The sequence below is a fragment of the Sorex fumeus genome, unplaced genomic scaffold (assembly GCF_029834395.1).
Source record: "Sorex fumeus unplaced genomic scaffold, SorFum_2.1 ptg000044l, whole genome shotgun sequence".
In the NCBI taxonomy this organism is placed as follows: domain Eukaryota; kingdom Metazoa; phylum Chordata; class Mammalia; order Eulipotyphla; family Soricidae; genus Sorex; species Sorex fumeus.
The window spans coordinates 23,010,841-23,035,965 of record NW_026606101.1 but is presented as its reverse complement, the minus strand read 5'-3'; the positions used below and the strand labels follow the sequence as shown (position 1 = coordinate 23,035,965).

Sequence of the window (25,125 nt, the reverse complement as noted above, 5' to 3'; positions counted from 1 at the left end):
TACGAAACAACAAGGTGAAAAGGGCAAAGACCTATTGATAAATTCAGTTTGAAAGAAGATGCATTAATATTAGGGATTAAGATAGTGGAATGTCGCACTACAGTTATTTACTTGCCCTAATACAAGTGAGGTTTTGGATGGTTTCTTAGGCTGGGGATTCCAGAAGCAAAGTCTGATATAAGAAGCTGTGGATGAGCAACAGGAAATGCCAGTTGGCATCTGACTCACAGTCACGTCAAGACAGCCTATGAAGGGGCGTTGCTGAGTGATCACTTCTATGGAACTTAGGTAGGGATCCATGTCCTGGGGATTCTGGAAAATAGTATGGAATATGTGACTTAAGGTTATTTACATAAGGGTCTACATTGTTATGAGCTGAATTTTGTCTGCCCCTTCTAAAAATATATATGGACCCAAACTCTCAGAATCTCAAATATGATTTTTTGGTTTTGGGGTCAATCCCAGTGATGCTCAGGGGTTACTGCTGGCTCTTCACTCAGGGATCAGTCCTGGCTCTGGGGACCATATGGGATGCTGAGAAACAAACCTGGGTCGGCTGTGTGCAAGGCAAGTGCCTTATATGCTCTGGCACCCTCCAAATATAATCTTATTGGAAAATAGGTCTGTTGAAGATGTAATTAGCAATATATTGTTATATTGGAATGAAGTAGGTTTTTAATCCAATAGATTGGTTTCCTTATAGAAGGAACCAAGATGCAGAAGTAGAAGGTGAAGGCAGAGACCAGAGTTTTGTAGCCCCCTAAGGAGCCACCAAGGAGCCACGAGAAGTTAGTTCACAAGAAGTTAGCCACAAGAAGAGCAAGAGAAGCTCTTCCTCCACATGCCCCTGAGGAAGCGTGTTCCTGAAGACCTTTTGGATGCCAGCACTGTAGGACATTCAATTGATGGTGGTACTTCATGATGCAGCCCCAGAAACCACATCATGGTCACATACCAACTTCCTGTCCAGCAGGAGTTCCCCTCCCCCAGCCACTCCTACTTGCCTCTGCCAACCTCTCATCCCCATCCCATGAACAGAACTAAAAACCCCAGGAAGGGAGCTGATAGGCAGCTTTCTAGAAGCATGTAGCCGGTTGTAAGATGATTCCCCATCAAACTCACAGAAACTGATTGTCTTTGCTCCCCAGATAAAGCTGAAACTCTGGGAGAACGTTCTTTGAAGAATCCGGTTTAATTAAAACAGGCAATTCTTAGTTCTTTTCCTTTTTTAAAATTTAAATGACAGTGCCAGGGATGGAGCCCAGGGTTGCACACAAGTACACATGCAAGGCGAGTGCTCTACTAATGAGCTGCATCATGGCCTAACACAGGCAATACTTGACTCAGTTATGAGACTCTGCCTTACCAGGAAAACAAAAAGTCCTAGAGTAGCCCTTCACTTGTTTTTGCCATCTCCCAGAGAATAGCTCTCTACCCAAACTGTTAAAACACAAGGGGAAACTGTCCAACGTCTTGCTGTGAGCGGCTGCAGAGATAAATCCTTCATCATTTCTAAATGCTAGACACTTTTCTAAGTGTTTTTGCATAAATGCAGACTGTCCTCATAGCCATCAACTTTATTTTACTGATGAGTTGAGATCCAGAGAAGGCAAATAAGTTACCCAAGGTCACACAACTACTTAGTAACAGAGTCCTGTCTTCTTACCACAGAAATCAGATAGGCAGGGCTGGAGCGATAGTACAGTGGTTAGGGTGTCTGCCTTGCACACGGCCGACCTGGGTTCAATCCCCAGCATCCCATAAGGTTCCCTGAGCACCGCTAGGAATAATTCCTGAGTGCAAAGCCAGGAGTAACCCCTGTGCATCGCCAGGTGTGACCCAAAAAGCAAAAAAAAAAAAGAGAGAGAGAGAGAGAAAGAAAGAAAGAAAGAAAGAAAGAAAGAAAGAAAGAAAGAAAGAAAGAAAGAAAGCAGACAATCCCTAAGAGGTCAGGAATCTGCCAAGGGACCAGCTCAGAGGTTGTGATTCCCAAACTGGAGGTCTTCCCTTGAGCCAGTCTTTCTCCTGAGCCTTGAAGAATGACCCTGGCTATTTCTAGAGCATTCCAGTTAATATGACTTCAAAAGTGATGCCTATGATCATTTTTAGAAACAGATTATTCAAACCTATACAATCTTTCTCCAGACAGTCTGGGACAACAGATTGTCTAGTCCTGTTCTTTCCCTTTATACCCTGCACATTCTTTAATTTCAGAGATATGACCCCACTTTTTTCTATTCTGTAACCAAAGACTAACATATCCTGCATTATCTTTTAGGATTTACATTAAGGATAAGATTTCAGGGCCAGGGAAACAGGTCACAGTGGATAAGACACTTGCCTTGAAGGCAGCAGACTCTGCTTCCACCCTGGGGACCCCATATGGTCCCCAAAGCACTGCCATGAGTGATCCCTGAGCACTGAGCTAGGAACAAACACTGATCACAGCTGTGTGGCCTGAAAACCAACAATAAGAACAAAAGAATAGATTTCCATACCATGCTCATACCTCTTAATGCCCACCCTATATACCCCCCAAAAAAGTAAGAACATGAAGATGATGGCCTCAGATGAACCTTTTATTATTTCAAACTGAGACAAAGATATTTTTTCAAGGATAGTAGCATAGTCATGGTCACAAGCGTGTTAATAGTCTATTTTGCAAGAAAGAATATGCTATAAGTCATGCTACTCATTTTCAATTGCATACTACAAAAAATACATTTCCAATTATGTCAAACATTCAATAAATAGTAAATTCTACTTTCTCCCTTCAGATAACTAAATGGTGTCTCTCAGTGAAATGGTGGAAAATAGATGATGTAAGGGCTGCTTCCGACAATGGCCGCTTGCTCCAATGACCATCAGCCCCCTCGATTAGCACTGAATTTCCTGGCTATTTTCTGAAGTTCCAAATCCATTGCAGCCAAGTTTTCAAGTTCCTTTTCCTAGAAAAGGAAGAAAAATAGAGGCATGAAGTCCCACATCAATTAATTTAGTTGTAGGTTAAAGGTGTAAGACCACCAAAGGTGGGGGGGGGGTTTGATATGTTAGCATCTATATGAGACAACTTATATAACTGGTTCTCAAGGTACAGCCCTCTGACTAACAACATGGGCACTACCAGGAAACTTGTCAGAAGTCTAAGTCAAAGCTACATATGGAAACCCAAGATTCTTAGAGTTCACCCAGGCCCTACTCATTCTGAAGTATACCAAGGACTAGGAATCTCTTCTGGTTCTGATGCGTATCCAAGTTGAAAGAGTACCAACCTACACAATCAATTTGGTGGTGGGGGGGGGGGGCGGGAACACTGTTTAAGCAAGTAGAGCTCTGATAGCTTTATCTGTCCCAGATGTATACCTGCTCTACCTGTTGTGGACCAGCAGATGATAAAGATGGACAAAGCAATTTATGGAGCGATAGCACAGCGAGTAGGGCAAATGCCTTGCACGCGGGCGACACAGCTGACCTGAGTTCGATTCCTCCACCCCTCTCGGAGAGCCTGGTAAGCTACTGAGAGTATCTCGCCTGCACAGCAAAGCCTGGCTAGCTACCCATGACGTATTAAATATGCCAAATACAGTAACAAGTCTTACAATGTTACTGGGCCCCCTCGAGCAAATCGATGAACAATGGGAGGAAAGTGACAGTGACAGTGGTCATCTGACTTCTTCCTACCTTGGGCAGTAGCAGTAAATAATTAAATGGCCCAGGAGAGCAAACAGGTGACTGGAATCCATTAGGGATCACTGATAGCAACTCAGAGCGAAGGCCCAGGCTACCCCTAGTACCTAGCAGACAGAGCTGCTGGGGATGACTATCAGACCTGTTAGAAATCAGGAATTTCTAACAGTCTCTGGATGATACTAACATGAGGCCCAGGTCGCATGGCAAAAGGAGGGTGTGGGAACCCTAGGTGGATATCAGATGCAGAGACTGTTTCTGCTCAGTGATTGAGGAATGCACTCTCTTGGTGATTGATTCTTATCCATTTCTCTCAATATCAGACAATCTTGACTGTATTAATTTGACGGACTTTGACGACACCTGAATGTGCTCTGGGATTACTCCTGGCTCTGTGCTCAGGAATTATTCCTGGCAGTGTGGAGAGGCCTGTCTGTGGTGTTGGGGACTGAAGCTGGGTCAGCTGCATGTGAGGCAAGTGTCTTAATCTGCTGTCTTATGTCTATGGCTCAGAACCTATTAATATTAACCAACTCCTCCCACTTCTGGAGGGGGCTACATCCAGTGGTGCTCAGGGCTGCTCCTGGCAGGGTGCTCAGGGGCAACACCCAATGGTGTCAGGGGATCATGGGGTATTAGGGACAATATAGTGTCAGGGACTGAAGATTCCCTCTTGCAAAGCATGCACTCCAACCATCTGAGCTATGGCCTGGACCCCAGCAAGAACCCTTGTGACCTAACTCCAGTCCAGAGGCTCACACCCATACCTCCTCTTCTGTCAGAACACCAGGGCCAGCCCTGTCCCCTTCGCTTTCTGCTGCTGGGCGCAGACTCATCGGCTCCTCGGAGTCATAGAAGTCTGGGAACTCGGCGGCTTTCTTCCTGTAGTGGAGGAGCTGGTCCAGTTCGGCCACTCTGTCATACTGTCTCTTCAGGTCCAGTCGTGGGGCGAAGTTCCTCTTCTCGTAGCCCCAGTTCACGTCGTCCTCGAAAGGCTTTTTCTCCCACCAGTCATAGTTGTATTCTGGGAAGAAACTCTTCTCGCTCACGGCCAGCCTGTCCTCTTCGCCCTCCGGGAAACCAGCATCCACGTCATCTTTCCTCTCAAAATGGCTGTTCTTCCACTGGGAAGGGCCAAAGTAGGAGCTGAGTAGCTCCCCGAGCCTCTTCCTGTCCTCAGAGGTGTAGCGGGGCGTGGATCTCTGGCCCGACAGCCGGGCTTCCTCCCTCTTCTCACTCTCCCGTGGATACTCGGGCTGCTGCCACCGCCCCCAGCCTCCTTCCTCGCCTCTCCCCTCCCCGTCCCTGAGGTCGTTTCTATTCTGCTCATCCCACTCGCCTTGTGGATACCTCCTGGCCTTGTCCAGTTGAGTTTCTCCAAGCTGGCGGTAGCCTCCACTCAAAAACCTCTTGTCTTCTTTGTTGCTGGCCCCTGACGGGCCTCCCTTAGCTCTGGGGTGGGTCCCCCACTCCCAGCCCCTCTCTTCCTTGCTTTCTTCACCATAGCCCCGTGCCATGTTGTCAAGCTCGAGGCCGGGGTGGTTCCTCTGCTCCTCTTCCTCCTCTTCCTCCTCCTCCTCCTGACTAGACGGGCCTACCGCCCTGTACTCCTCACTTCCTCTGCCCCGATGGTGTGCCGCCTCCACGTCCTCCGGAGCCCAGACAACTGGGGAACTTCCCACTCGCCCCCGATACTCTGGCTCTTCTTGGAAATCCCTGTAGTGGCTAGGGTTGCGGTCCTGCCTGTCCCCGACATCAGCCCAGCCCCCATTTGACTCCTCAAGGGCCTCACGGGGACGGTCCCTCTCCTTGGCCGCGGGGCTCCCCTCTTGGGAGGGCCTGTCAGGCCTGGTCCGGCCGTGGTGGTGCCTCAAGCGTCGTTTGTCCACATCGGGGCTGGCTTCTTCCTCACTCTCCTCAGATTCCTGCTGTCTCCCAGCCTGGCTTTTGGGTGCGTGGGGGTATTTCTCGAAGCTCCCTGCATCTTCCTTGCTCTCCTGGCTGCTTCTCTCCCGACTGTGTGTCTTCTCCTCAGAGCGTTCACTAGAGTGGGTACCGCCGTAAGGGGAGGCAGCATCCTCTTTGCCCTTCGAGGAGGCCTGGTTTCTCGGGTGGAGAAAAATGTCCTGTGTCTCCCCTAGTGCTTCTTGGCTGGCATCCTCCCCCAGCTTCCCTTTGGGACGTTTCTCTGGCTCCTTGGCCCGGTCCTCTCCTGAGCTCGGCTCAGAATGATACGCCACTGCTTCTTTGGAGACAGGACTGTTGACATCAGGGTGGAGGCTCTCATGGGGTGTCCCTGCTCCCTCGTGGCTGTGCCCACCCTCCTCTCTTTCAGTGACCATTGCTGGGTCTTGCGGGTCCTCTTTCTGGGGAGGTTCTGCTTCCTCCTTGCCTGGGGGTCCTTGGGCTTCCGTGGCGTCAACGTGATCTCTTAACAGACGGACTTCAAACCTTGTGTTTTCATTTCCAATTTTCTCTTCATCTTTGACCTCTTTTCCACCTATAACACAAAATTAAAGAGTATAATTTTAGAACTGTTCATGGTTCAATAAGCACAGGACTTCATAATAACTATAAATTCTAAGGATGCTAAAAAAATAAATCACTGGAATAGGGGGCTAGCGAGAGAGTGTATAGGGGTTAAAGTATTTGCCTTGCATACAGACCCCAGCTGGATCCCAAGCACTGCCAGGAGTGACCCCTGAACACAGAGCCAGGAATAATTTCTGAGCAAGGTGGTGTGACTCCAAACTCAAAAGCAAAAAAAAAAAAAAAAAAAAAAAAAAAAAAACCAAAAACAAAATAGTTAAATTTTTGTTGTGCTGCTGTTTTTGTTTTCAGACTATACCCAGCAGTGCTCTGGCCTTACTTCTGGCTCTGCGCTCTGGGATCACTCCAAGCGGGGCTTGAAGGATCATGTGAGATGCTGGGGACATGCAAGGCAAGTGCCCTACCTGCTCTATCATTGCTCTCCCCAGATAATGTTTTATGTTAATAGATAATATACTCTGCTTTTTTTATTTTAAATTTGTTTTTGTTTTTTAGTTTTTTATTAGTGAATCATCATGGTTACAGACTTACAAACTTCCGTGTTTGCGTTTCAGTCATACAATGATCGCATACTGTGCTTTTTTAGAAAAATGATATAGAATCTTGTTGGACATGGTTAAAGGTAAAAGTAATCTCACTGCAGATTTTTTTTTTCAAAACACTCAGCCAACAACTTTTACTGGCACTATCAATGTTCAAAGTGAAAACAAATACACAGAAGTAGAAATAGTAGTTCTTCCAAGAGGAACTTTAGAATTTGTCTAGTTTATTCTCCTCTTTTTGCAGACAAAGATGTGTCTTCATGAGCTTTAATTTGGGGGCATTCTTTACAATTCTGCTCTAAGTAAAAGTATAAAAAGTTAACATTATTGGAGACAGAGCAATAGTATAACAGGCAGGACTTTTGCCTTGTGCACAGCTGACCCAGGTTCAATCCCTGGCATCCCATATAGTCCCCTGAGCCCCTGTCAGGAATAATTCTTGAGTGCAGAGCCAGGAGCAACCCTGAGTATCACTAGGTGTGGCCTCTCCCCCCAAAAAGTTAGCATTGTTTAAACAGCTCATAATAGAATCTAATCAATAAAGTTAAAAGAGCTAAACTCTCAGGACCCAAGGGTATGTTCAAATTTTTAACCAGTAGATTAACAGACTTTTATTACATAAACAGTGTACTGCCAATGTATCTCAGTAACTGCCAATGAGAATATGAGGTGAATATATCTTCCCTGAGAAATGACACAGTTGTGAAAAGGGCCATTTCTTCCTTCACTCAAGTCCCAGCATGTTCTGAGGGCGAGAAGGCACTTCTGTGTCTCCATTACCTTTGTATCTCAACGGTAGGTGGCATAATGGACTTGAACTGAATGCTGTTCTCTCCCAGTCTCCAGGTGTCAGTAACTCTCTCTAAATCCTCCTTGATTCAAGGGCATCCCATGAAAGGAGAGATTCAGTTAACCATCTGTTAACTGGGAGGGTCTGGATTTCTGCTTAGTCACCAAGTTCGGATAGAAATCCTGACATTCACAGCTCCAGTTCCTCATCTGAGCTGTCCATTGTGTGAGTCCTAGTTATTTATGGTTACTGGAGCCCTAGAAATGTGTCTGTTCCCAAAGGAGATGTACTAGAAGTGAAAGATTGACAGATTGACAGATAGACACCAGATTTTCAAGACGTTGTCCCAAAAGGAAAGAATGGGGCCGGAGCAATAGTACAGTGAGTAGGGCATTTGCCTTGCAGAGTTGGCCAACATGGGGTTCAATCCCCAGCATCCCATATGGTCCCCTGAAGACCGCCAGGAGTAATTCCAGTGTGATCCAAAAAAGCCAAAAAAGAAAGCATGTAAAACATAAAACATATCAAGTTTTCATACTGATAACACTGTTAAATGTTTCAGATGTATAAAACATCTGTTTCAGATGTATAAAACATTTGTTATCAACATCTCAAATATATGAAAAATTAAAACTGAATAGAGGGTACTGAGTCAACATGTACTCTTCAATTTCTCTTGCCTTTTTTTAGCTTTTTGAATATGGCTACCACCAATGTGAAGTTTTTTGGCGGAGGTGCACGTTATGCTTCTATAGAATGGGGAATGGCACTGAGAAGTACTTCTTAAAATGTGAATCTTGGGACCGGGGTGATAGTATAGTGGACAGGGTATTTGCCTTGCACACGTGCACACGGCCGACCCAGGTTCAATCCCTGGCATCCTGTATGGTCCCCCAAGCACTGCCCGGAGTAATTCCTGAGTGCAGAGCCAGTAGTAACGCCTGAGCATCGCTGGGTGTGACCCAAAAAGCAAAATAAATAAATAAATAAATAAGGCCTCTCTTTAAAAAAAAAAAAAGAAATCTGACTCTCTTTTGCCAGAGTTGGAATGGGCTTTCCAAAAGGTGCTCAGAAGCCTCCACGAGGGACTCTCGTTCAACCTGACTGGCGGTTCAATGTAAGGACCCGAGGATGCAGTGCTGCTCAGACTTTGAGGCACTAGCAATTATCCCAACCACTCCACCAGTGCTGGGGGTCTCCAGGGACACACCATGCACTTGCAAGTCACGTGATGCCAGGGATAAACTGAGCTCAGGTGCATGCTAGGCATGTGTCCTAACTGCTGTGTTATTTTCCTGCCTCATGTCTGTGTTTTCCATCAAAAGTAAAGCTGCATTAAAACATTAGATGATGAGGTTATTTTGAAGTGACATTTGCAAAATGGAAAACAATTGATCTGCTTTGTAAAAATATCTCAGAAATAATGGGTGGTTTTTTACCTCTCAGTTTAACTCTCAGTCAGGTATGACCACATTGTCAGATTTTGTTAGACAATTGATCTTACCCACCCAGGCCTCTGGGAGCTTGCCTCACACCAATGCCTTTGTCTTTTCAAAGATAATATTGGGCCCTTGGGGTTAGATGCCAAGAAGTAAAACTGCTGGATAATATGGGAGTTCAATTCTTAGTTTTTTGAGAATTGTCCATATTGTTGACATTTGTACTCCTACGTTCACTGTGGCACTATTAACAATAGACAAAATCTGTAAACAACCCAAATGTTCAAGAGCAACTGACTGGAAAAAGACACCATGATAGATATACACACCATAATACTATTTAGCTATAAGAAAAGATGATATCATGCAATTTGCCCCTACACAGATGAAATGGGAGAGTATCATCCTGAGTGAAGTCAGCCAGAAGGAGAGGAACAGATACAGAATGAGTGCGATCATGTGTGGGATATCAAGAAACATAGTAAAGGAATAGCAAAAAGCTAAAAGTTAACAAAATCTGAGAACTAGTCTACAGAAATGAGCTTATCAAGGGTGGGAGTTAGAATCAGGGAAGAGGGAGACCCTGAGACAATGGTGAAGGGAAAAAGATTTGGGTGGAGGATGTGAGGTTGGAATGAGGTCTGTGTGAAACCCTATCAAGAACAGTAAACCATGGTGGCTAAGGAAGGAAGGAAGGAAGGAAGGAAGGAAGGAAGGAAGGAAGGAAGGAAGGAAGGAAGGAAGGAGGGAGGGAGGGAGGGAAGGAGGGAGGGAGGGGAAGGAGGGAGGGAGGGAGGGCGGAAGGGAAGGGAAGGAGGGAGGGAAGGAAGGAATGAACAAATGAACGAATGAAGGAAAAGAGAGAGGGAGGGAGGGAAGAAAGCAGGGAAAGAAAAATGGGGGCTGGGGGGAAAGAAAGCCAAATTAGGTGAAGCTGGCCAGGAGAACAGAGGTAAGCAGAGAGCTCTGCGCAGAGAATGACATCATTCTGAGAATCAGCAAAAACACGGCTGCAGATCAGACAGATCAGCTATGGGGATCGGGCTAGGTGGCCCCTTTTTAAGTTTCTTGCTATTTGGGAACAGAAGTATTTTTATTTTTCCCTGTTAAGTGTGTGCTGCCTATAGCAGCTTGTGCCTGAAGCTTAACACTTCCCTCTAAAATTAGCTAAACTTTAGGTGAGATCACAAGGCAGCTGTGATCAGCAGCCCCATCACTGTCACTCACTCCGGAAAAGCAAGTGTGATGCTTACTCGTACTTTCAAATAAAACAAGAAGGGAAATACTTCTTCTAACTGTCACATTGCAAAGATCATCTAGCCAATTCTGTCAAAGAGATTTTTGTATTTGGGAAGAAACTAGCTGTGTGCCCCCAAAGGAGCAGCCATCAAACAGTGATACCCCTCTACTCAAGCTCTCTTTCTCTCTCTTTGTGCTGGGGAAAGTGGGAGCAGAGGTTGGAGATGGGGTAGAAAGGAAGGAGGGAGAGTGTGGGGAAAGTCCATCCATCTTTCAGGTTGGCTGAAAGCTCCATCCATCTTCTGATCAGCTGAAAATAGGCAGGAGAGAGAAAACTAGAATAGGGCAGAGTCACAAGCTGGTAGGAATCAGGTGAGTTCTCTTTGGCCTAAATATTTTTTAGGAGTTAAGATATTTCTAAAAGTAGGAAGGAGGAAATTTTAATTCAGAGAGAATAATATTTCTATACTAAAATATATTGCTTAAAAATTCAAAGGTGAGGGGCTGGAGCAATAGTAGTGTGTAGGGTTTCTGCTTTAGATGCTGCTGACCTTGGTTCAATTCTCGGCATCCCATAGTCAGTCTTCTGAGCAGCACCAGAAGTAATACCTGAGTACAGAACCAAGAGTAACCCCTGAACATTGCCAAGTGTGACCCCTCAACACCCCCCACAAATAATTCAAAGATGGGAGAGGAGAAGTGTTTGGGTCATACCCAGAGGTGCTTGCTCAGGGGCTATTCCTGGTTCAAGAGTGACCACTGGTGGTGCTCCAGGGACCATTGTGGTGCTGCAACCCTAACTGAGTAGGGTACAGCTGAAGCATGAACACTACCTCCTATACTATGTCTCTGACCCTTAAAAATTCAAATGTGAACTTCTGTCAAAAAAAAATTCCAAGATCAAGTAACAATGTCTACATTTCTTCACCCTTAGGTAAGAGCTGAGAAATATGTACTCCTTTCTAAAAAGACACATGTACCCTTATAACTGATGCAGGACAATGAGCCTTCTCCTGTCCTGCAACACTCCATTTTGGTGCTGGTCTGGTCCTTACTGGAGTCTGCAACCCCAGAAAAGCTCCTTGATGCCATACTGACTCTTCTGGATCTGATAGATTTGGTTTGCTAGATTTTCACAGGTTTCCCTGGGGCTCTCTCAAGAGACAAAGTAGAGAAATTGCAGGAGACAGTCAGGCGATAGCCATGGCCTAAGGATAAAGAATTTGATCAGGGGTGAGACAAGATGAGACTTATTCTTGACATTTGGGGTGGGGGTACACCCGGCAGTTCTCAGGGATTACTTCTGGCTCTGTGCTCAGTGATTACTCCTGGTGGTGCTTGGGGGACCATATGGGGTGCCAGGAATCGAACCCGCATCAGCTGCGTGCAAGGCAAGCATTCTACCTACTACATTCTCTCTTATCATTGACTTTCTTATTTGTATGTGTATGTGTGTGTGGGGGGGGATCACACCTGGTGGTACTCAGGGATGACTCCTGGCTCTACACCCAGGTATCACTTCTGGCAGTGCTTGGGACCATATTGGGTGCCAGGGATAGAACTCAGGTCAGCTGCATGCAAGGCAAATGCCTTACCCATTATACTATCTCGCTGACCTGACAGGTTTTTCTTAAACTCCCACCTAATATGATGAACCAAACTTCTTTGAAATTTTGAAGAGAAAATTGGAGAGAATTCAGCAAGAAGTGTAAAGACTTTCAGGAAGAAGAACCTACAGAGACCCAGGTTCCCCCTCCACCCCCACCCCCCACCAAATATTGGGACTACCTTGAAGTCTCCAATGGTGAATTGAGTTTTCTTGGGTTTCCCTTTTATCAATCACTAATACTTCTTTTTACTTTTCTATTTTTGAGCATTATTGTGCACCAATAACAGGAGAGTATTACTTTGCAATGAAAAACATTTGAAAGTGAAGGGGAAATAAAAGTCTACTGTTACAGCCTGACCAGAAATGTCAAAGTAAGAAATATGTTGAAAAGAACAGTGTTTGTTTTGGGGGTTGGGGTGGGGGGTTATTTGAATTAGCCTGACTTCATGAATAATCAACACTGATCTCTTCATGGGTTGGTTTGATTTCAGTGCCAGGGCCTAAACCCAGGGCCTCACACACGTGGCACATACACTTGATCGCTGAGTCATATCCCCAGTACCTAATACTGATCCCTTAATGTCAACGCCCAATGGATGTGACTCATCGCTGTTCAGTTTTCATTTGGAACAGAAGTTGTTTTGTATAGAGAAAGCATGCTGGTCTAGACTCAGCAGATCAATGCTCTGATTCATCGGAGGCTCTGCTTCCACCTTTATCCCTCTAGTTCTCAGATCCTGAATTCCTAGGACCATACAATAACAGCTGTCTTTCAAATAACCTCTGTATAAAATGGCCTAACTAATTTTATGGTCTTTTTTTTGGGGGGGGGGGGTGGTAGTGGGGTGGGGGTTGGGCCACATCCAGCAGTGCTCAGGGCTCACTCCTAGTTCTGCACTCAAGGATCATCTCTGGCGGTGCTCAGGGGACCATATTAAGTGCCAGGGATTGAACCTGGGTTGGTCGCATACAAAGTAAGTACCCTGATCACGCTATTATTGCTCTAGCCCTGGCCTAACCAATGTTAAAACCCCATTCTATGCCCTCCTATTCCAGTACTCCCACAGCACAACCTCCAATGCCCTGATTACAAACAAGTCTCCTTATTTCTTCTACCCAAATGCCACTCAGTCTATAAATCCGAATTCTGAAACCAAGGAATTTAAGAACTGATAGACATCTCTAAGATTGTTATTATTGGCTTCAACTCTCCCAATTTACCTTGAGGAAGCAAGTCTAGAGAGACAAGGAGTCATCCCCATGGCCGCACAGCAGTTAAGTGGTGGAGCAGAGACCAGAAGTCAGATCTCGTATCCGCCCCCCTCCGTACCTCCTCAACTTCTAGGTCAGTCAGAACTCTTCCTTCTGCACCGTGCCACAAGTTTGTTTGGAGGATAAGTGGATGGAAGCAGAGCAAGAATCAGGGGGATAAAGATCTCCTACAGTGAGGGATACTTACTCTTCTTCAGGATTTGTCGGCACTCAGGGGTGATGGGAGGCGCGTTGGACTTAGATAGGGCATTTGAGAGGACTTCGATGATGCAGCGAGTCACCTGGGGGTAAACCCAAAAGCAGGTTGACAAAAGCTAGTGTCAGTGGGATGACAGAGTACCCAACCCTGAGCTACTGTGGACAGAGGTGTGGCTATGTCCCTTGCTGGTGGAGGTACCTTAGGGGCAGAATCATAGTTTTATTTCTACAAAGACTGTTGAAATCTGCCAAATCCCTTCATGAATAAGTGCAAGAAAACAGTGGATCAAGTTTATCTCAGGAAGAAAATACCCATTTCTGAATAAGTGAGAAGAAAAATGCTAAAATGACACAACGGGGGCCAGGGTGATAGTATAGCGGATAGAGGACTTGCCTTGTACATAGCCGACCAAGGTTCAATCCTCGGCATCCCATATGGTCCCCCAAGCAACGCCAGGAGTAATTCCTGAGTGTAGAGCAAGAGATAACCCCTGGGCATTGCTGGGTGTGACCCAAAAAGCATACAAATAAATATATAAAATGACACAACTCTCTTCAAGGGCCACCAAAATATCCAGCAAAAAGGTAAAAGATCAAAGCAGGATGAACATCTATTGCACTCATTTTCTTGGGATGAAAAACTGTGAAAACCTGGTCCTGTAAGACTGTGTGGTGGGTTTTAAAAATTGCTATTTGTCTTTGTCTTTGTTGGATTTAGTGTGATAAGGAGTGGGAGGATCGAGATATATCTAAGCCCTAGACTTTCAATTCAACTTACCATTTCTTCATTGTGGTTCCCATTATCCACTGGCATAGAACCAACGACTTGAAAGGAGAAAAAGAAAGAGAAATGAGTTGATTTGGGGAAGCTTTTTAAACCTCCAATGTACAACATATCCTCACCGTCTCCTGTATATTATGTCTAGAACAGTGCTAAGTCAAAGCAGAGTACAAGCAAGTACCCTACCCACTGGACTATTATTCTGGTTCTGGAAAGAAAAATTTAAAATTTATTTCAATTAAATTTCATAAAATTCTACTTATTTTAAACTAGAAATTGAAGTGCCTTTTACTTTTTAGGAACCATTTCAGGTTATTTCAATTTTCCAGTGTCATTTTCTTTTTCTTTTCAAAATGGTTTTGAGATGGGAAGATGTAATTCAGGGTAGAGCACTTCCTTGCATGTGTGAATCTCAGTAAGGCAAAACAAAACCCGCCGCAGCAGTAATATGATTCTGCTATCTTTCACTTTCACTTCATCCTAAGGCTTTTCCATCATAAAAACTCAAAGTGTTGGCCTATAAGGTCATCTCCACAATTTCCTTGGATGTCTCAAGAGGAAAAACAGCTGTTATGGCTGGAGGAGTTTAGCTCTGAAGATTCTAGGTCCCTGAGATAAGATTAGAACTCCCTGGGGCCAGAGCAAAATCTCAGACCTACACATAGAAACTATTCAAGGGCCATTTATTTCTCTCATCAGAGACCCGACCTTTCCTCCCACAATGTTTGCTTTTCAAGTCTCTTCAACTAACCCCTGTTCAGTCATTACATAGTACAGATCAGCCTAGAAATAAAGCATCTCTTTTATTTACTCACCCCATTACAATTTCCTTTTCAGAGCAAAACCTACTTGAATTGTTTCTAGAGACCCGAAGTCCCTCAGTACATTAAAAATCATTTGTAAAATATTTGAGAAGTCATTAGCAAGATATGAAAAGCCCATGTCCTTGCCTGAACCTGCAATTCAGGCGAGATCTGAATGGCTCGGCACTGGCAACTAGGGTCCAAAATGCTAGGCCTTTATTTCATCTCCCAAATGACTGTTACTTGGAAACATTTCTATTTCAGGATATGCTCTTCCTCTGGTAAGAAATCATTGAATTATTCCTCTAAAAAAAAACCCCAAGAAGTTTCCTTTTAAAAATGAAGCTCTGCTAAGCCTTCTCTAGTAATGAAATTTCTTATTTTTATCTATTTTTCACAAATACAAATTTTCACAAATAGAAATATAAAAATTTATAAATGACTGATGTAGCTAAAGTATTGAATGATCAGATTTGAGGGGAGAGAATTTTTTTTTCTTTTAAGTAATTTGTAACTCATGTTGCTATTTCAAATCTGTCCTAATTCTCTGACTGCAGCTCTTCAGACACATTTTTTTTAATGGAAAGGAACTAGGGTTTCTTTGTGAAAGTACATTAATCATCTTAGAGAGACATTTAAGTGTCATTATATTTCTTTCAACATGAACCTGTGACAGCCAAGGCATGTTGGTTTCCCTGAAGCAGTTTAACTGATTTTGGTGAAGAGGTTGGGCCACATTTGGCCTGTACTCAAAGCTTACTCTACTAAACTCTGGGGGCATCCCTGGTAGGAATCAGAGAACCTTATATGTTGATGGGGATCAAACTAGGGGCAAGGTTACATGTAAAGGAAGAGCCTCACCTGCTGTATCATCTCTCTGACCCCCCCCCCCCCACCCACAACTTATGTTTGAGTAAAGATTCTGGGAACAGAAAACAAGTTCAGTATTTTGTTAAAAGCTAAATACTAATGGTAGAAACATTTTCAAATCACGATAAATCTGAGAAAGACTTCTGAACCATTAGTGCTTCAAAAGAATATTAAAGGCTTGACTCCAAATTTCAACTAGCTACAAAATAAGTTTAGTAAGTTCTTCAGAAAGCATAACCATCCTGTTCAATATAATAAAGACATCATGTAATTACTCCATTTTAAGAGTCCATACTGGCTGCTGTAGAAGAGGTGGATCTCTCCCAGGAAAATCCCAGAGGGTAGGAAATGAAACAAGGTTTTCTGAATTTCCTTCCTGACCTGGCAATTATGCTAAATTACAAACTCTGCTTGGAAGGTTCCACTTCTCATTTCCAGACTTTGCCAGGAGGAGACAGGAATGAGGAAAGACTATGGGGAATAGGTGCAGTATTTTTCGGGGTGATGCAAATATTCTGAAACTTGATAGTGATGATGTTTAGCTGCTATTAAAATGTGAGCCCTAATCAAACTTCTCTTACATAAGAGATCTACAAATATTTTAGAGTGCAGCTAAATAAGTATCACAAGTGACATTGTTTTTGTGACCTATGGGACACTGTACAGCATAACTTTAGTATTTGATGCAATTTCTTCCTGAAAGGTCTTTGACTAGAAAATACTCTGAATAGTTATTTGGTTTTCTTTAACTAAATTGAGAACATTTATAGGAAATTTATAAGAGTGACAAGAATTTTTTAAAAATTCTGATTGTAGGTAGCTTACAATAAAATTATCACTGGCTTTCATTTTGTTTCTTTACATTTTGAATCCAGTAATGGTGGGCAATGAAAGCTTCATGTTGATGGGTGACAAGACCTCAATTCTAATTAGGAAATCCAGGTTCAGAGGAGAACAATATTCTACAAGGTCATTAAAATAACTAAGAAAGATCTCTGACATAATCTGGTGATGCCAAAATTATCTTTCAATAGTTTCAAAGCTCGTAGAAACATTATTTCAACACACACAGATACACACCCATACACCCCAAACACAACCACACAACCATGCTCAAACACACACACACACACACAGTTTTTTTCCCCAAGCATAGAATTTTTTTTTGGTGATTCATCGTGGTTTGAAAGATTAACCCCACAATCTTCCACACAAAAAAGAGACACTGCCAAATATTTATTATTTTAAACTTCAGATTACCTAATTACCTAAAATGATTTTTCACTACTACCATGTATACTTTTCTAGCTATTTTCTATTCTGATTATTTTTCTAGAGTACAACAGTCTAAATATCTACTGAGGTTTTCATTCATGATTTTAGACTGAGTGTGAAATTACCTATTTCTCAAAATGGAACCATCACATTAACTCTGTACCTTAATAGATATGAGCCCGTACACATACACACGACCATATTAAGAAAAAAGATATCATATACATGCAGAAGTTCTATCTTATCATATTTAATAAAAAATAGTTACGAATGAGAGGAGTTAATTTGCCAACTAATATCATAATCCACGTTCCACTGTCCCTCTGCCATCATCTCTGAAAAGCCAAGCACACATTCACAGATACAGAATCCTACAACCAGAGCGTCCCCTTGTCGGGAGAGAGAGAGCGTGACAATTCAGAAGTGAGCACATGAAAGCACAAACGCGGACACGTTTCTCTTCCTATTTACAGGAAAACTCAAGCTGGGGAAAGACTGACTCTTAGGTAAGGAAGTCCTCTCGCTTTTTCCAAGTCGAACAGTGTGGCTGAGAACTGAGCCAGAGAAGAGAAGATCTACAGCCGGAGACGGAGAGACCTTCCACGCACCCCACCTCTCTGCCTACATCCCCCGGGGCCCAGAAGCGAGGCGGGGGGGGGGGGGGGGCGCGTGGGGAGGACCAGAGGACGGCGCTGTCCGCGGTGCTGAACGGCCCGCGGCTCCCACTCACCGGCCGCGGCTCCCAGGAGACCGAGAAGCACCGCGGGATGCATGGTCCGGCTCTCCAGGATCTGCACCGAGACGGGGCTGGAGAAGCGCCGCCGCTGCAGCAGGAGGTGGAAGCAAGGCGAGGAGAAGTTGCTCCCGGAGCGGGGCCGCGGGGCCGGATCCCAGCGGCGCTGCGGTGCGCCCGGCGCAGGCCCCGCTCTTATAAAGCGCCGGTGGGGGCTGCGGGGCCGGGAGGGGCGGGCGCCCGGGAGGAGTCGCCCCCTCACTCAGCTCTGACGTCACGGGGTGGCCCCAGGGGGGAGGTATTTATGCCAGTGCAGTCGCCCCGGGCGGCAGGTCTGGAGCTGGGTTGGGTGAGCACGAGAAGGAATGAGGGGAAGTAGTGGGGAGACCTGAAATCGGGCGGAGGCGGGGGGCTGGGTGCGGGACCCACCCAGCTCATCGGAGATTGCTCCTCACTTCTTGCCTTGCTCGCCACCCGCAGGCCGAGGTCTGAGCTGTCTGAGGCTGTGCACGGTCTACTATTGGTCCTATTGAGAACGTTTCGACGGCTACATCTGCCTTGAGTCCTCAGTGCCTAATGGAGCCAGAGACACCGGCTAACTGAAGAGGAATAAGAAGCGGGGGGTGGAGTTGGAAATAGGGGTGATGGTTTTAAAAACAAAGGGTGCAACTGAATAATGTACAACCTGCTGTTCCTCCAAAGTTTTGACCTATACTTACAGAATCCTCTCTATCTATCTAAATCCTACCTATGACTCGATGCAGGCAGAGCATAAGCATCTGATACATTTTAAGCAAATGACACAAAATATTTATCATAAATGTCTCTCTTCCAAACTCAAGTCCTTTTCTGTAGAGTCAACATGACAATCACACTGTCTTAATTTTGTTTAGGCTTAATTTATTTTGGAGTAAATCCAGATACATCTTCTTTTGAGTGGTGGCGCTGTATTGTATTAACAGCTGTTAACCAGAATTTAAACAACTCCCTTTCTTATAGACATTGATTTTGATAGTCGCACTCACTTAAAAAAAATGAGAGGTTAGAGTGATAGCACAGCAGGTAGGGTGTTTGCCTTGCAAGAGATTGACCCGGGGTTTGGCTCCCAGCATCCCATATGGTCCCCTGAGTATAGCCAGGAGTAATTCCTGAGTGGAGAAACAGGAGTAATCTCTGTGCATCACCAGGTGTGACCCAAAAAGAAAAAAAAAAACCAAAACCCAACTGAGCTATAGTCTCAGGAGTGTTAATGGAATAGCTTGCTTGTAAGCATGCATTACCTCCCACCAGCTCTGGGCATCTTCTCTTGCTTTAAAATTGGAATAGAAACTGTTTTCTTAGTATGTATGATATGGAAGTAAAAATCTTCCAGGAAATCTTTGATATATATATATATGTATTACATATACACATACATATATATGTATATATTCCTTCATGTGCTAAGAAATTAGGGGGGGAAATGCAGGCAAATTTCCAGTCCTAAAAGGAGAAGATGCAAAATCTTTCTTTTTTTTTTTTTTTTTTTGCTTTTTGGGTCACACCCAGTAATGCTCAGAGGTTACTCCTGGCTTTGCACTCAGGAATTACTCCTGGTGGTGCTTGGGGGACCATATGGGATGCTGGGGATCAAACCCAGGTTGGCCGCGTGCAAGGCAAAAGCCCTACCCGCTGTGCTATCACTCCGGCCCCACAAAATCTTTTTGATTACACATGCTTTGTGGAATAAAGTGTATCTCCACCTGGGATCTCTTTCAGGAAAAGCAGGTATCTACATACCTTGATAAAGAGAGAGTCTATGGTAAAAATCAGTGGAATTCAAATTCTTTTTGCAGGTACTGATTAGGTACATTTACCTGAGAAGGCAGGGAATTATTTTACCACAGCCACAGCCACAGAATATTTAAGAAAGAATTTTATAAAGCATATTGGAGAAACAGGAAGATTTGAATTAAGACCTGTAGATTACACTAAAATTTTCTTAGCAGTATTAATGTACAGATCTTGAGAACTATTCAGTGACTATGTAAGAGAGTGACCTTGTTCTTAGGACATACACAAATATTGAGAGGCGAATGGATGCCATCTGTACACTTTACAAATATTTAAAATAGTTAGAGTTAGAGGAAAGAATAAAATACTCGGGGGATTATAAAAAAGATATGCGGGAATTTTTTTTCCTTTTTTTGGAGTATTTTTCTGAAATATGGCATTATTGGGCTGGAGCAATATTACAGCGGGTAGGGCGTTTGCCTTGCACGCAGCCGACCTGGGTTCAATTCCTCCACCCCTCTCGGAGAGCCTGGCAAGCTACCGAGAGTATCCCACCCACACAGCAAAGCCTGGCAAGCTACCCGTGATGTATTCAATATGCCAAAAACAGTAACAACAATTCTCACAATGGAGACATTACTGGGCCCACTCAAGCCAATCGATGAACAATGGAAGGACAGTGCTACAGTGCTATGGAATTATTTAAAAATAAAAAGAAAACATTCTTGGAACAAACCCAGTGGTTGGAGAGCAATGGCTACAGAAAGAAAGACAGCTAAGGGATCTTTCGTGGGCATTAAGCTTCTCTATTAAAATCGTATATAAGAGTTGGGGCTGGAGGGGGGCTGGAGAGATAGCACAGCGGGTAGGGCATTTGCCTTGCATGCGGCCGACCCAGGTTCTATTCTCAGCATCCCATATGATCCCCCGAGCACCTCCAGGAGTAATTTCTGAGAGCAGAGCCAGGAATAACCCCTGAACATTGCTGGGTGTGACACAAAAAGAAAAAAAAAAGAGTTGGGGCTGGAGAGATAGTGCAGTGGATAGGGCATTTGCCTTGCATGTGATCCATCTGGGTTTGATCCCCAGCACCCCATATCCTCCAAACTTACTAAAAGTGATCCCTGAGTACAGAGCCAGGAGTAAGCCTGAGTATGGCCGGGTGTGGCTCCAAATGTTAAAAAAATCATATAAGGGTTTTAGTGCTGGAAAAAATGAGTACAGGGGTTATGGCTCTTATATGTGGCCAATATGCTGTTATTTATTAATTGATTTTGGTTTGGGGGGGCTACACCTGCTTGATGCTGGGCTCACTTGGGGAAGCATTTGGTACTGGGGATTGATCCCAGGCTTCCCATAAAAAACAAATGTGCTCTAGGTATTTAGACTTATTTCCCCAGCTCCTCCAGCCACTATTTAATGAGCTCTGGCTGGCAACAGTACTTTGGAATGGCCTCTTTCCAGGGCCAGCTGCATTCCAGTATCCCAATGACTTCCCTTTATTCTTGCTGTGTTGAAAAGCATGGGCTTTTATGTTTTAGTAATCTCTTATAGAAGAGCTTATGGCCCCTGGGTGAAATACAACAATCTCCACACACTCTCCCCTAAGGAAAGCTTTTTGGAGCATTTTCAGAGGTTTTTCATAACAAACAATACATAATAAATTATTTTGGTTCTGCTTTGGAGCAGGGGTTGGGGTTCGGGATGGAAACATCCAAAATATGGTGGTGGGAAGATGTAATGGTGATGGGATTGGTGTTTGAATATTAAATGTAATCAAATATTATGAACTACTTTATAAAAATAAAATAATTTTTTAAGTATGGGATTTTAAACAGTAAAGGGCATTTGGTAACTGTTCCGACTGGGTTTGTGCTGAGTGCAGGATTCATTAAGAAAGGCCACATCATTCTTGTAAGTTGGCCTATCATCAGTTCCTACATTCAGATATAAATTTCTACCTTCACATTAATTTATAAACTTTATATTATTTGTCAGTTGTACTTAGAATTCCTTGCACTGGGGGTGAGGGGCAGGAGAAGCCCTGGAGAGAAGAACTTATCAGGAATCCTCCCAAAGTAAGATGAAGGAATAAAAACAATATTTCCCTCTGAAACCAGAGCTTTAAAATATGCTATATGGTATGAAAGAGGAGTAGAGTCATATTCTCTACCATATGGACATCTGTCTTGAGAATTTGTTATCAATGTGACCATCCTCTCCCACCTACTTTAAAGTCTCACTGTAGAAAAAAAATCTAGGATCTATGCATAGACATATTTTTGGATTCTTTTAGAATACTCTAAGGCTATAGAGATAGTATAGCAGGAAGCTATAAGGCGAGAGAGATAGTACAGCATAAAGGGCCAAACCCAGGTTCAATCCTTAACACCCCATATATATTCCCCTGAGCATCACCAGGAGTAATTCCTTAGCACAGAACCAGGAATAATCTCTGAGCATTGCCAGATGTGGTCCCCAAAACAAACAAACAAAAATAAAAACAAAAGAAAAACAGAATATTTATCCATTGCATTTAACTGTTTTCGTTGTTGTTGTTTTTTCTTGTAGTAGCATCACAACTTCTGTATTACCACAGCTTTTTTGTTTTGTTTTGTTTTGGGATCACACCCAGCAATGCTAAGGGACCACTCCGCATGGTGCTTAGGGTACCAAAAGAGATGCCGAGGATTGAACCAGGTTGGCTATATACAAGGTAAGCGCCCTACCTACTATGCTATATCTCCAGTCTCACCAGAGCTTTTAATAAGTCAGTATCTGGTGCAAAAGGACTTCCCATCTTGTTTTTCTTCAGTGGGCATTGGCCATTCGTGACCTTTTGCATTTTCATGTAAGTTTTTAAAATTGTCAATTCCAGGAAAAATAGTTAGGCCTTGTTGGTAATCAAATCTATAGGGCAAGTTGGTAGTGACTGATATCTTTATAAATATTGGGCAGTCTTAAACTTTTGGATGCAGATAATATTCTATTATTGATATAAATACTATTACTCATAGGAAACAAAATGAAGTCATAGGAAGGAACTTTTCTCGGGAGCATTCTCAAAGAGGAATACATACATATTTTACAAACTGAGTTTAAGATAAATCTGGACTTAAATTTTGTACGTTTAAGGCTCGAGGTGCTCCTGTTCCCCTCTCATGCCTGGCAAGCTCCCTGTGACATATTCGATATGCCAAACACAGTAACAATAAGTCTCACAAAGGAGATGTTACTGGGCCCGCTCAAGCAAATCGATGAACAACGGGAGGGCAGTGCTAACAGTGCTAACAGTGCTAATGCTTAAGGTTGTTCATTCAGACACTGTTAGAAAAATAAAATCACTAAAAGAAGTTTAAGTAAAAAAATATGACACAGAAATTAGACACATTGAAAGAGCAAATAGGGAAGATGGGGAAGCAGAGATTAGTAACCGCGGGAACTGTGAACCCCCCCCCCCACACACACACACACACACTCCGCCTTAGAGTGAAAGAATGAAGGGAAGATGGAACCTCACTAGCTCACTAGAACTCAGACACATGAAACATCGGTAGGGGTGGGAACCTTTGCACGTGAGAAAAGCAGGATTTGAGGCAGTGAGGAAGGGTTTGTTGGGTGGGATCTGTACCCACAGAGAATCAGCAGCTACTGCTGGTGATGCACCCTTCTTTCCCCTACAAGAGACAGGGAGAAGTACTGTGACATCTTCTTTTCAGGGCCATGACTCTTAGTAGCCAAGTTGACCTGAGAATGGCCTGGTCCCTCCACTGATACAAAACAAAGGAAGGGCTCAGAAAACAAAGAGACAGAAAGATTAGCATTCAGAAAAGGATACTGAGAAGTATAGGTATAAACTTAGATGTTTTTCTCTCAAAATTCATTCATGCATTCAATTGTATAAGTAAATGCTTACTATGTGTCAGTAACTGTGAAAGACGCACCTTCCTTTGCCTATAGCAAATAACATGGTCAACCCCAATATTAAGGACAAAAGAAAGACACTTCACCTACTCCAACAGAGTTGATCACCTAGTCAAGGATTCAAGTGGAAGAAGAGAGCATTGATTCCATATCTTCAGAGGAGGCTGTGAGTGTGACATATCAGGAGAATGACAATATTGTGGAAACTGCTGCCCTGGAAATACACGTTTACAAAATTCCCTGTGTTGATGACTGATAAAGATACATATTTCTCTCTGTGACATTGATTATTTCTGTGGGGCTGGGAATTGAATCCGAGGCCTCACATAGGCAATGCAAGTGCTCACCTGCTGAATGACGTCCCCAGGCTCATTGCGAAAATAAGGAGACCATGTAAAAAAGTTAGGTAGTTTGATTCTAGAATACATCTATTACATCATGTTTTATCGGATCAGATTCCTAACACTTAGAAATAATTAAGAAATAAAAAAAGCAAAGCTATCTGTTAACTCGCCAAACTGTGGTTAATGTAACTCCATCTAGCATATTAACAAAAACAACATCACAAGAGAAGTCAGGAGGAAGAGCTATAATCATTCGGTATGAAAAGGTAGGGGTTGCTCTTCAGTTCTGAGTGTGCAGGAAGGAGGACGTGCCAAATGAACAGATGCAGTTATTTTGTTATATACTGGAGAGGAAGCAAGGAATAGTTATTAAGAATGAGGTAGAATAACTACTTCAGGTCTGATGAACTGATATGCTCATTAGCTCCTGACAAATCTATTACAACTAACAATACGGTAAGGATCTAGTTCCTTGCTAGTCGGTCATCTGTTTCTTTTTCTAACAAAAATGCACATACACATTATCCTCACACACATACATGCATCCATAAGCACAGATGCTGCAGATCCCTTGTCCATTGCCCATCCTTAACGAGCTCTCTTCATTCTGAGATAAGTTAACATTTGGTTGATGCTGAATTTTAAATTATTTATGGTGAATATCAGAGAATCCCAACTACCAGAGGATTTCTCCTCTACAAAAGTGTATTTTGCAGATATAAACTCCACAAAAACTCCATGTAGGCTAATTTCAGTTTTACATCTATAAATATTTTATTTATAATAATTCCTAATGGCCCTCAAGGAGTTATTACTATTAAGTTAATATGCATAGTTTAAAATCTCCCAAGATGTAATTGCTCAGACTTTTGTTCTGTGTAACAGTGAAATATATATATGTGTGTATATATATGTATAGTGGGCCACTTCTCAGACTTTTTTTGTGGGGGAGCACAACCACACCCTGCTCAGGGATCACTCCTGGCTCTGGGCTCAAAGGGATCATATGTGGTGCTGAGGATTGAACCAGTGTCAGCCAGATGCAAGGCAAGTGCTTTATCTGCTATACTCAGGCCCCTCTCATATGCTATTCTAAAGTATTGTTCACTATCTCTTTCTCCAAGTTTCATTTGATTTCTTTTATTTCTTTTATTTCCACTCACAAATCTGAGAACTCCAAATAATATCAAACTATACATATATGTGTGTGTGTGTGTCTTCTATGTGAAACTTAAGAAAAAACTTTTTTTAAACACCATGGTTGTTCATAATATGGTTGTTTTGGGCATTTAATAT

The 25,125-nt window shown here is 43.4% G+C and overlaps 1 protein-coding gene across 1 annotated transcript; it reads right to left on the bottom strand.

Annotated features, from left to right (window-relative positions):
* Nucleotides 1-2,560: 2,560 nt before the first annotated feature.
* Nucleotides 2,561-18,030, bottom strand: CHGB (chromogranin B). Its single transcript, XM_056121327.1, has 5 exons — nt 17,786-18,030; nt 14,105-14,151; nt 13,316-13,409; nt 4,455-6,187; nt 2,561-2,948 (listed from the first exon to the last, which is right to left on the bottom strand). The coding sequence occupies exons 1-5, from the start codon at nt 17,826-17,828 to the stop codon at nt 2,865-2,867; spliced, it is 2,001 nt and encodes a 666-aa protein (XP_055977302.1). The 5' UTR covers nt 17,829-18,030; the 3' UTR covers nt 2,561-2,864.
* Between the last annotated feature and the right edge of the window lie 7,095 nt (nt 18,031-25,125).

Bases quoted from the DNA above. Each gene is read 5' to 3' on its own strand.
- CHGB (XM_056121327.1), bottom strand. From the start codon at position 17,828: ATGCATCCCGCGGTGCTTCTCGGTCTCCTGGGAGCCGCGGCCG. The intron at 14,152-17,785 runs GTGAGTGGGAGC...TCTCCTTTCAAG, and splicing joins TCTCCTGGGAGCCGCGGCCG to TCGTTGGTTCTATGCCAGTG. The intron at 6,188-13,315 runs GTAAGTATCCCT...TTTGTGTTATAG, and splicing joins CCGACAAATCCTGAAGAAGA to GTGGAAAAGAGGTCAAAGAT.